General features: G+C 36.5%; 1 protein-coding gene across 5 annotated transcripts in view; it reads right to left on the minus strand.

Moving 5' to 3' along the window:
* Window positions 1-13150, minus strand: part of CTDSPL2 (CTD small phosphatase like 2) — a 45583-nt gene that overhangs the window by 7169 nt on the left and 25264 nt on the right. For all 5 annotated transcript variants that reach the window (XM_075044722.1, XM_075044721.1, XM_075044725.1 and 2 more), the window contains exons 3-8: window positions 11432-11570; window positions 9432-9581; window positions 8748-8963; window positions 7587-7665; window positions 7292-7403; window positions 6311-6397 (exon numbers count right to left, since the gene is read on the minus strand). In XM_075044722.1, the coding sequence (XP_074900823.1) occupies window positions 6311-6397; window positions 7292-7403; window positions 7587-7665; window positions 8748-8963; window positions 9432-9581; window positions 11432-11570 (783 nt within the window). The remainder of the gene's footprint in view (window positions 1-6310; window positions 6398-7291; window positions 7404-7586; window positions 7666-8747; window positions 8964-9431; window positions 9582-11431; window positions 11571-13150) is intronic.

Below are 13150 nucleotides of genomic sequence, written 5' to 3' on the forward strand. Positions count from 1 at the left end.
TTCAGAGATTGCCCACGTATAGGATTACAGAGTTTTGAGGAAAGAGTTACTAAAATATCCAGAAAGAGAAGGGAGTGTACCAAACTTCTTTTAATTTCAACCAAGGTAATTTCAGCTTTATCAACTTTTTAACAGCCAGTCAGGAATAGGCTTAAATTTACCTTTGAATCACAGTAAATATCCACAAAGGCTTTGTATTACTTACGCTGAACTATATCAGATTTATATGTGGACAAAACCAAGTGACCAGAGGGGAAAAAAAGGGGAATAGTTTAAGTGAATACAAAATTTCATGTTGTTAGCACATGCTACAATTATCTTCGTCCTTTAAAGGAAGCACATATTTCTAAACCAATGTGAATTTCATTACTTAGTTTAAAATTCGGTAAGGCTTTTATTTTTTTCTTTCTTAAAGTGTCTAAAGTTCTGACTTAAGTTTGCAGAGTGACCAATTTTCATTCTTTTTTTTCCACTAGGAGCAATCACCAAATCAGACAATCTGATCACGTCTGGTAATAGGATCTCTCTACTTCTGGCATGTGAAGATACATTTGTTGACTATGCAGACAATGTCTACTTCCCTTTGCATTCTGGCAAACCCACATTTGGAGGCAAGCAAGTAAGTATTCCTCAAATCAGCTATCAAGAACGGTTTGGAGAGACTGCACCCAGTGCTTGACATGTTTCTGGGCTGTATTTAACCAAGATAATTACCGAAAAGCCAACTTTCTAAATACAGAGTTGACAAGCGTGTCTTCACACAATGTCTTCTGATGGCACTAAAATATTTGTGAAAATGACACCTCATCTTGCCATAAAAAGGTAGTGAAGTTTTGCTCAAAGACTAGATGGCATGTTTACCTTACCACAAGAACATATGTGATGAATTAATGCAGAGTCTCCAGGTGACCAGACGTTAACTAACATTCAAGTTGTCTGTGATTGTAGATTCAGGGCAAATTGTTCACTCTGAATGTTTGCTCTCTATCTAGCAAGCACATAACGCAGCCAGCGACCTCCATAGTTGTAACCCAGAGTTTAAGGGAAGGTAAGTTTTAATTTGCAAATGGCAAAAGGATTATTCTGTTCATGTCATTTTGCCTGAGTAAATATTTACTTTATTGTGACCTAAATCTTTCTCTTCAAAACTAAAAAAGTAAGTCACAGAAAGGATATCGAATGTTTTCACTGCTCACAAGATAACAGTTGCTAATAATGGTAGGTAAAGAGGATGATACTTGGTTCTAAGTTTTCTTCAAGAGCTTGATTTCAAATTAACAAGCCTATTCTCTGTTATGGAAGAAACAGAGATGTCATTTAAGAAACAGTCTCTTCAACATCTCTTCTACAAACTCTCCTGGCAACCAAAGCAGTAAGCTAAGGTATCTGTCAATATTTCAACTGCCACTAATATAAATAAAAACATTTTCTATGTAATTTATTGTTCCTTTTAAATCTGGATTGAATTATGCTGGTCACAATGGCCAGTTAAAAGAATTTTAAAAATCATTCAACTAGATCAGAGAACAGTTATGGCTGCTTGGGCTCCTCACATGTGCACACTCTTTCTGGTTTATTTTTTAGTTTGTTTAGCCTGTGGATAATTGCAGCATCTTTGTAATGTGTTCTATTTTAGATTACTGCCACATAGTTTTAGGTGTGTGTCTATCTTAATATAATATCTATCTTAATATTAATCTTTCTCTAGGAATATAACATGTGAATGCAAACAAGAAATCCAGGGAAAATAATTTCTTTGTAGAATATGTATTTCTAATTACAGCTTACACACACACATATATAATTCAACAATGACATTGATGGCAGATTCACTGCTCTGTCTTTACTGGTTTGTGACACTCTGGCACAACATAAGGCAACCACATCATTACACTGAGCTACGACGAGCTGACACACTCCAGGTAACCAAAGTAGAAGAATTAAGTAACCAAAGTAGAACAAAATGTATCCATCACTCCAATGATTAGATCTAACATGAAAGATAATTTTTGAAAATATAGATAGGAGTCTAATAATAATTTTCACCATTTTTAATGACTTAAAAGTTTGTCAACAGAGATACATGATATCATCTACTTCAAAGTGACTTATACTCATAAATTAATAACATATATGAAAAGCCCTCTCAAAGATTTTTGGTGGGGTTTTTTTGTTTGTTGTTCCCCCCCAAATGATCATCATATCCCATTATTTCAATGGCAATAAAACCTAAATGTGCAAAATCAAAATTGTCATTCAATGTCCTCCTTGTTTCCAATACACAGGACTTTAATTCTTTGAAGGTGGAATTGGAAGGAAACATTCCTTTCATGCATTAAAAAACCCCAACAAAAAACATGTATTCTACTTGGTGTCAAAATCTCTGAAATCACACTAGTGAATTTCAGTATACCTGTAACATCTCTCTACACCTGATGATTCTACGACCATTTTACAAGGTGAAAACCAGAGACAGGTTAGTTAACTTGCTCATGTGAAGCTGCACGTACCCACTGCACTTCCAAGATGAGCACTCTGCAGCATGGCAAGACCCCCTGCCCGGCCCAGCTGTGTCCACATACCCCAGGTGACCTTGGGGCATGCCAGACACCAATACCAGGCTAACCTCAGTGCTCCTACTCTTACCTGAAATAGCCTTGACACAGTCTGCTGCAAGGACAGATAGCACATGCAGACAGACTGAGTTCAGACCGCACAAGAGACACCACGATGCACCGAGCTGGGTCTTGCCCCAGGCCTGACAGCGGGCTGGACTTGCCAGGTAAACAAGCCCGAATCATTTCCATCTGGACTGTGTCTTAAGTGACTCAAGACAAAGACCATCTCATAACCAGACAGAACTGCCTGAAGTGTAGCTGGCCACGGCTCTACAAGGGGCAAAAGTGCAATTCTAGGGGTTCTACTGAACCAAAATTAAGTCTTCCCAACCTAAGACCAGATTACTTTGTGGATGCTGCCCAAGATACACTAAAGTTTCCTGGCTTTCAGATCCAAAGCTTGATGGGTTTTCTGTTATTTCTGAGAGACAGACAGAGTGGAGTTCATTAGAAGGGAGAGCCAGAATTCACATGCATTGTTTGCCTCATTCCACTGCAGTAACAAAATAAAGCATCTAAGTCGTTGGCGACAGTAAGATGGAATACATGTAACACTATATTCAATAACCTACAAGTGACCTATGGAGTTCCAGAACATCTTTCAAGGATCACAAAGATCAAAGGGAATTATTCTGTGATAGATCAGTACAGATGCATTTCAACTGAAGAACTGAGTGAAAACATCTGCCTTTTGACTATGGCCTACTAATGCATGGAAGGTACCCTTTGAGTGGAACAGAGAGTGACATGATCTCATGTCTGCAACTTGAAGCCAGCAACAGAACAAAACCTCTTTACCAAGAAAAAAAAAAGATAAATTTCTTCGTAAGATAAGCTGCTTATCTTATTATGTAAAGTAATACAAAGAGGACAAAGTCTAAAGTCTACGGTTGAAGAGCTGAAAATTTATTTTTGTTTTCCAGTCAGATGTAAGATAGCACTTAACAGATATGGTACTTAAGAAAACTTCAGCTTTGCAAAGACTGTATTTTTACTAAGTCCAAAACTTAAACACTGGCATAACTTATAGATTTTTTTTTCAATCAAGAAAACACAAACAAATTTATTGTCTCAAAAGCTTGACGTAAGCAAGCCCAACTGTAACCATTTCACAAATTTTTCTTTTTTTTTTTTTTTTTTTTTAAAACAGAAATCAGTGAGTGTAAGTGATTTAAGATTTAAAAAAACCTATGTCAGTCCTAGAATCACATGGTAATTTTTAAGTTTGCAGAACACTACTCTGTGCTCAGACATTAAATAGTTCTTCTCTTCTGCATAACTCCAGATAAGTTGTGAGAAATAAATTATAAGCAAACAAGCCCACATTTTTAGAAACCTTTCTTTAAAAACAGACCGCACTTACAATCACTGAAACAAGCAACAACAGAGCTGAGTTCCTGGATGTGAAACTTGTGCTTGACTCACATGCCAATGGAGCTTAGCTTTATTTTATAACAGACCTTCTAGAACCCACCTCAGTCTGATTCTTACTGTTGTAGTATCCTACAATGGCCAGTTCTGGAGCATCTTTTCAAGAAAGCGCCTGGTTTATCATCACATTATTACTGCAAAAGCATTGGCTTGATGCCTTCACATGGGTAAGAAAATTGAAATGCTATGAACCAGGCTCACATTTCCAGTATTAGTCAGACTTAATGTGAGAAAGATAAGATATTCAGTAGGAAAACGAGCACTGAGCTAGCTTCTACTCCTTCTTAAAAAATAAATAGATAATTACCTAATATTTCTGGAAAACCTACATGAAAGTGGTATATATTTTGATACTAATGGAAAACACCTTCAGAAATGTCTCTTCCATGTCTAGTATTGTTGTCAGTGGGTTATATTATGCAATACTTTATATATAGTAACTTGCTGACTTCTACTTTGCTCGTACAGCCTAGTGTCTGCTTCTCTGTTACCAGCTGAAATTACTTTCAAAATTAAATATGGAGATACAAAATTAATACAGGACTATACCAGAGGTGATGGTCAAATTGAGAAGCAAAAGAAATACATTTTAAAAGCTGATAAATAGCTAATCACTGACCAAAAACACTACGAAGAGAATGAAATACCAACAGAATTCCTTTCAACTTTTATCACAGATTATTTGTCTTTTTGCATATTATACCCTAGTTAAAGATGAATTTAATTGTATCCTTAAAATATGTCTTGGTTATTATCTGTTACCTAGCAAGAGGTGAATGTTTTGTCAGTGTCTAGTGTGATGTAAAACCAGCAAAACAGAACATAGCGATCAGGAGAGTGTGCTCAAAGACAGTGGCTGACTTTCTCAAGCCTGCAAGAAGCTACTGTTCCTTGGCAAACCCAGGCCAGACTCTAGAGAGAGCTAAGAGAAAACTTATCCAGGACCCACATAGTAACTGTACTGTATCAAGGGCTATACAGGCTTGTGTACAATGCTGTTAAATAAAGCTTTAGAAATACTGTAAGTCACTCTTTCTGTTGACTTCAATTTCCTAAAGTCAAAATCACAGTTAGATCTCAGCATAAACATACAATTGCTAGAAGGACCACAGTTATAGACAGAAAGTACTGAAATCATACTGAGATCTCTTAAGAGAAGGAAGGAAAAAAATGAAGCTTTAGTCTTCCCGATTCTGTTAGCAGTGTCAAGAACCTCCAAAGAACTAATTCTCAGGCTCCTTCCAAGTTCAGCCTGGAGGAAACTGTGCTTGGCTGTCACCAAATAAGAGATAAGATAAACCCACGTTTAAAAATTATTTCAGCTTTTCAGATTCCAAGGGGTTTTATATGCAACAGCGAAAAAAAACATTTTTAAAATCAAGAAAAATACCTGGACAAGTGTCCTTTTAAGGTGCCTGATGAATGGCTCATTCTCCAAAGATACTACAGTGGGGTCCAATATCGTGCGAACTACATGGTGGGGAAGCTGTTGCTACTCCCAGGTACATCACACAAAAGGACCTGAGAACAACAGCCTGGGTCAGTGCAGCATCTTTGGTAGTTGCTGGAAGAGAGTTCCTCCTTCCCATGCTTGTTCCTCTATGGTATGTCAATGTAAAACACACACAACTAACACCACCTCTTAAAGCAGAACAAAAACCTAAATCTAGCAGTCTCCACAAGACAATCAAAAATCACTCTAAGTACCAGACTCTCTCTGGGAGCAAAGAGGTAGAACTGGCACTGGCAAAGTGTACAGCAAGACTAACAGCCGCGACAAAAGCTAGTTAATGTGAGGCTCTGAAGATGTCTTCTATATAGCAAGAAACGAGCAACCAATGTGGATTGGTTTTCCCTGCCACGGGAAGAAAGTTAACAGTCCGTGAGAAGCTGTTCCTGGGAAATGATACTGGCTGAACTGTCAGTGTTCCTGCCTCCACCTGCTGGCAAGGAGAAACGCTGCTGCTGAAGATTGCTGCTACAAAGATCATTCACACGCTCTTAACAACGAATGTTCACAACTGGAATCCGTGACCGACATTACCACGTTGTGGGGGCAATAAACAGTGCTCCACAATATTTCTAATACAGCATAACCCACCTCGCAAAAGCTGACACCTGCAGTTTATAACCCAGACAGTTGTTAAATGTCAGACAGTTACTTCTCTCTCTTTAAACAAGATGATAACAAATACACACAGCAGGAATTCTTATGTTAAACAAAATAAGAAAGTATATATTTTTCTGTGCATGCTAATTACCTGGTAAATGACATCTTGAAAAAGAACTGGAAAAGTGAGTGCAGCATCTTCTAATTCATTTAGACTACAATGCACTAATGTTTCATCCTATCAAAAAAATAAAAGATGGTATAAAAGAAAGAAAAGATTGTGAAAAGAATGTTGGATATTGAAGTAGTTTTCTGGATTTTTAATGCTCATTTTAGGATAGGTTTATTTAGTCTGGAAAATTTATTTTTGTGCAAGTGCTGTCAAGATTGAAGAAGAATTCTTAGAATGAATTATACATTTCATTATTCTTGCATTTTTTGAAAAATTTCACTTAGAATTACGTGCTGGGGCATAAGTATAAGAAGATATTTTCATTTTGCAGGCTATCCTGTCATTCAGTTCAAACCTGCATCTGTCGGTTTGAATAATCTATCCATTCATACAACCACTAGAGGACAGGCCAACTGATACTGTTCATGATAAAATAATGTTCCTGACATCACTAACAGGGTCTGAAACAACTTTCAAAACAGAGAGACTAAAAGAAATTATTATAAAGACAGATATGTTTTCTATGAATATTTTAAAAAGTGGATTTGTGCCCTCTAAGAATAAGAATGTTCTAAGAATTACAAGATTAATTCTTGATCAATCTTGATGCAAGACATATGAAGCTGAATTTTCCTATTTACTACATGTCATTTTTTTTCCACACTGGGTTTAAGAAAGCTTTATGGGGACAGACAACTCTTTGTTTCAGACAGTCAAAATGTTACTGCTTTTTTTTTTTTGAACAGGATGTTAAGTATTCAACAAATACAGCAAGCGTTCTATTCTTGCCACTATTAATTTTTTTTTTTAATGCAGACTATAACTAAAAATACTAAAAATTGTGTAACATTCAACAAGGCCTTTTTGTTTAAAGCAAACATGACTAATTTCAGCAACAAACAAAATAAATGAAATGCTACATACCCCCTGCTTTTGGTATGTGTTTATAAAGATATTTACCAAGTCTAGAACTAATGAAAATTCTGGTGTGCTTCTTGTTTTCAGTGGAAGAGCTGGCTTCCTGTTAAGTTGTTCTTCTGTTAGTGGTGGAACATGTTTGATGAAATAATATCTGAAAAGAATACAGATTTTGCTGTAGAAATGTATATACATTATTTATCTGGTAATGTTGTAGCCCAACTTAATATTTCAAATATTTAAGGCTGCACAAGAAATAAGTATTTTAAATTGAAAAAACCCCACATCAATATACACTTATCAGTTTAATATTTTCAGTACAAATGTTAGCACTTACGGATCAAAGACTTCCCAGTCTTCTTCATAGGTGGCTTCTGCATGAGCTGATGAGTAGCCACTGTCTGGAGATACTGGTGCTAAAATTCAACGAAAATGACCAAAACAAAAAAAATAAAACAAAAAACCACAAGAGCTAGTCTTATTAGTGCAGTTTTGAAAAGTGAAAATTTGCACTTGATACACGAGTGCCTCAACAGTGGAAAATCTCTCCCTTCAGCCCCACCCTCTCAGTCCCCATGTTTCCTCTGAAATAGCCTGCAGACCTTCTCAGGAAGAAGCCACCTGAGAGCTTGATGTCACATCATGCTACAGAACTTCATGACCTGGCCAAACTGGAAGCACCCGAATGACACAGCAAGGCATCCATACAACCTCTGATGACATGAACTACCTGGATGTATGTTCCAGCCTAAGAAGCTAGCAGAACTCTTCCAGTCTGCAGCTCGTTCTCACCTCATGTCTGAGGGGCCCTTCTGAAAGAAGGCAACAGACCAGATCAGAAGGTCTTGATTGGACCTGTGGATCACACATCAGCCCCGCTACTTAGAGGTTAAACTTACTTCCTTGAAAGGAGTCCTGGTAAACCTCAGTACTACTTAACTACCAGTGTTTCAAGGGCTTAGGGAGGATTTAGAGAACTGTTAAGAACTTGATGCCATCCACAAAGAGAAGCTGAATTTTATGGATACGATTTTTGTCAAAAAAGATGTATGATGAGACTTTTGAAGAAAACATGGAAAATTAATGTAGGATCTATATGTTCCTCATTCACCTCACTATGTTGTTCTAAGATATCAAAATGTTGCAAATTTCTCTTTTGTGATCAGCAAGTCTAGGATGTGCATTTTTAATGGGGTTGGGGAGGGTGGTTCAATATTCATAAAAATGCCTTTATTCTGGAATCTTTGTTTTCATTTGAAGAAATGTTATGAGGTCAACTGAATTACACCAGGAATAGATGAGACTTGCCAAAACTGTGTCTTTGGTGCATAAAACAGATTTGTCTATGAAACAAAAAAATCAATATTAATGCTGTTTGCATGCCCTAAGCAAATGTGAAATATTAATTTATACAAAATGCAGGTGCTAGAGTTTCCCTAAGAGTACAAATTACATACAGCTTCAACACCTGAGTCCAAGACAAGCACACATTTCTTACCTGTAAGTGGTGGCAGGTCACGGTCATTTGTTTCCTCCACTTCTTCTAAACCATTGTTGACAGTAGATCTGACCTGCACTGCTTGGCTAGTGTAGGCTGCTCCATTGGTGGATGTTGCAGTACTTGTAGTAATCTCATCTACCTGTTCCATATCAAGCTGTTTGACTATTTCTTCAGCTTCAACAGCTTGTCCTGGAGAATCTGATCCTGATGTTCCTGAATTAAGATTTCAGTACACTCACAGTCATTATCTTTAAGCTGAGTTTCCTATCAGAATACTGACAGTCACTACTTAGCCACACAAAAAAAACCAGTTTCAGAATAACTGAAGATGGCTGCATTAGATTCACGTTACAAAAATGAGAACCAATATGAAGACCATGACAAATGCCTTTTTGTTTGGGACAAGGAACTTAATACCAATTTTTAAAATTGTTTTAAAAATAAAAGGTACACCACTAGATACTTACACCTATGAAAGAAATGTTCTAATGCATATAAACTTACTGCTTTTTTTATTAATGATCAACCTTTCTAAGAATTAAGGAGGCCTTTTACCTGGTAGTAGTAACTCTTGGTCTGTAAATCAGAATAAAAAGTGTACTGCCATTCAGAACAGCTTTTTCTTAAAAAGTATCTATCATCCTTAGCTTTAACACTATTGGCCTTTTAAATAATACTCACCATTTTTATTTGCTGGTGAAAAAAAATTGAAAACAGGAGAAAATATGGTTCCCAGTAATGTAGTTCGTGGGGGACTGCCAGTGGCAGGATTATCTTCTAATTTTCCATTTTGCTTTACATGTTGGTTTGTCATTTCATAACTTCCAGCTTCTGTAAAAGAAAAGTTATGAAGTATAATATCATGCTTCTGTTTTTCACAGTTACATCTTCTCTTTTATTGTTATTATTTTCACCATAGGAAAGATCCCTCGTGCTCATGACTTCACAAGATCAAGTCCATAATTTATTATTCTCCACATATACATACACACACACACATATATATATATAAATATAATTACAAAGTAAAATAATTTTTACTTGTTATCACAGGTAACAAAGGACATAGAATTAAATAGATCTTCACATTACAAAACATAACACACAACAATTAAGGTTTTCTATAAATGTGCATGTACAGTAAAGTACATCCTAGAACTAAAAATTGCCATCTCATGGCTGAGATCCAAGACACAGTTCTGAGACTGAAATGAAAGAGAAGTTATTTACTTCACAGTAACAAGTCTTTGAGATGTCTGTCCATATGGAAGTAAGCAAATGTATTTTGTGCACATGAGCTGAGAACCTTTTTGTCAGCTGAGCCTGATGGAGCTGCACAAGTACTTCACACTTCCTATCGTTTCTATATAAAACGTAGGGTGTGCCAGCTGCAACTCAGTGCCTTCACTAATACGGAATATTTTAACTAAGAACTTCATACCACCATAACAGTAACACGGGCTCAGTGTGCTCTACATGCATATCTCAGAACACTTGATTTAAGTCAATAGCTGCTCCTTCATCTTTGAGCATTGTCTGCATGTATCACACTAAGTGGATGCATATCCATTATCTCTCCATGAGGCAAAAAAACCTTAATTAACAGTAGCAAATACTGGAAAAAGGGGTTTCTCCTAAAGCCATGTTACATAGACATCTGACAACAATCAAACAGGTAATTCTCTCATTGTAACCTTTCCATCACTGAAGTGACTCATTTGGAGCTCTGTCCTCCACTTAGCTACTGATTTTGCAAACCTTGTTGGACTATGAAATCTTTGAGCCCCTGCCTTGCTGACAAACTTGGCAGAAACCAGATAATGGATTCCAAAGTTACTGGGGGAATGGAGAATGAAGGCATAACTGACAGGCAGCACAATCATACAAGTCTTGTTTCCTTAGAAAAGAAGTCTAAAAAATGGTTTTTAGAGTCAGATTTGGAACCAGAGCTGATACTTTAAATGTCATTGACCATTTTATCATGTCATTATTAGAGATATTCAAAAAGAAACAATTTTCACAGAGACATGGTCAAAAACTGGAACAGGGTTGTGGAATCTCCACCATTAGAGATATTCAGAACTTGACTAGACAAGGCTCTGAGCAGCCTGATCTAACTCCAAAGCCAGATCTCACTTCAAGGAGGATCAACATTGCTGTGAGGGAAGCAAGGGGACTGGCCCAGATGACCTTTAGAGGTCCCTTCCGATCTAAATTTTCCTATGATTCTATGACAGAAACATGTCTATGTGTTTGACAAGTGCTTTCAATATCTAAGGACACTTGGTTACTTCTACGAAGGTCATGAGTTGTGAAGTCATATTTCATTTTTTTGTGAGAAAATGGGAGAAGAGCTAAATCAAATAATTATCATTGGCTTTCTAGAATAATAATTTTTTAAAGAAGTTAAATTAGTTCCAAAATAGCTGGTCATGATCACATATCCAAATTGTTCTTACAAAGACACAATGGATGCGTCTGAGAAGTAATGTTGGAACTGTTGCTTACAGTCTTAGAAACCTTATTTTGCTACTATTAGCTCAGCCTTGCTCTCGCTGAAGTCAATCACAAAACCCTTAACAACCTCCACCACTGAAGAAACGTCCTATATTAGTTAACAGCTGTAAGACTACTGAATCACCATTCAGCTGCAACAATATACGATTAGAATATTTACAAACCTCCATTCATTTGACTTTTCCGTCGTACTCGAGAGATCTGTTTATTAGGCTTTTCTCCTGTTTGAGGTGTGGATGTAATCAAGCTGTTATCTATATCCCGTTCAATTCTACTTCTTTTTGCAGGGTTTTCTCTTTCTTCCTTAAAACAGAAAAGGAGGAAAAAAGAAACATACTGAATAGGGCCTCTTTTCTCCATTGAATACTACCAGAAAATGTTAGCTGTTAGGGAAAGTTTCACAAAAGATCCATGTATTGTTCTACTTCCAGATGCAGAATATGCAACATGTATCTGGCCAGCTGGAATTTTAAACTCATTTAAACTGACACAAGTCAAGGTAAATAGCAAAGTATCGGGAAAGAAAACTGTACTTGGAACTTCCGTAGTAGAAAAACTGTCTTTAAGTACTATTTCACTATTTAAGTGCTATGGAATTCGGGAAATGTAGAGGCAAGGCAAATAAAATTATGTGAAACTTGATTCCTCTGCCTGTTAAATATACAGGAAGTAAACTGCACAACAATATCCGATATGAAATTCTCCACCATGCTCCCAACATAAAGTGGCTTGCTAAATTGTATACAAGTATATAACTTGCTGCTATTCAATCCATATCAGATAGTACATGGCAAAACTTAGCTGTTAAAAATGTTGTAAGCAAGGGTTATGACCCAATGATTTTTCTTACCTTTAAGTAAATTACTGTTTTTCCCTGTGGCACTTACATGAACGACATAGAACCAAACATTTTTGCATATTTTCTGTGCATGAGTATATGTGTTGGCACACATGTTTAAGACAGGTTTCTTCCCTTTTTCCCCAAAGCACCCACTACAACTTAATAAAATGGCAATCTGAAATCTAAAACATGACCATCTAGAATACAGTGAAATGTAAGGTGTGAGACAATGCAAAATAAATGGAATTAAATATCAAAATAAATAACAAGGCCACAGACCATATCAAAGTTAATTAAAATTTCAATTTTAGAATTACAATATTACCTTTCTGGAGCAGCTGTTTCACATCTTTAAAAAGAAAAGAGAAAAACAGTTTGTGTGCTCCAAAAAAAAAAGTAAATAGATCTTTTAGAAAAATTATTCTAAAGCCCATGCTAACAGTACAGTAGCTAAAAGAAATACTAACAAGAATGGAAATGTATTGACATCCATCATCAGAAGACAAGTGAACACCACTGATCCCAAAAGCTTCCTACTGGCAATGTCCTTGACCAACAACCTTGGTGAGAACAATCTAATTACTACCACTTAGAATGAATAATATTGTATATACCATAAATCCATATAATGACAGAAAACAGATGTCTCACTGAACTGATAAAAGAACAGTAAGGTATCTCATCTTCTAGGTCATTTGTTCAAATGTTCAACACCAGGGAAAAAAATGAGATAAATTAATTAACTTCTAAAAGCTGTCCATTGACCTTCATAAAATGAGTTGTGCTGTCATTCTGCCTTATGGAAAACAAGTGTAGAAACATTACAAAAATTACAACAAAACCAGGAAATCTGGCTGATGGTATCAGCAGAGGCATGAAGAATTCACTAAATCTGGAGACCCCTTTCATCCTCCAGAAGAGGAGCCATCACGACGTAGTGGGAAAGCTCACATTGCTGTGCCCATGTTGTACTAGTTGATAGAATTCAAAGGTGAAATGACATATAATGTTATTGTACTACTTGGTTTATACACTGAAAATG

The sequence above is a fragment of the Buteo buteo genome, chromosome 13, assembly GCF_964188355.1.
Source record: "Buteo buteo chromosome 13, bButBut1.hap1.1, whole genome shotgun sequence".
NCBI lineage: Eukaryota > Metazoa > Chordata > Aves > Accipitriformes > Accipitridae > Buteo > Buteo buteo.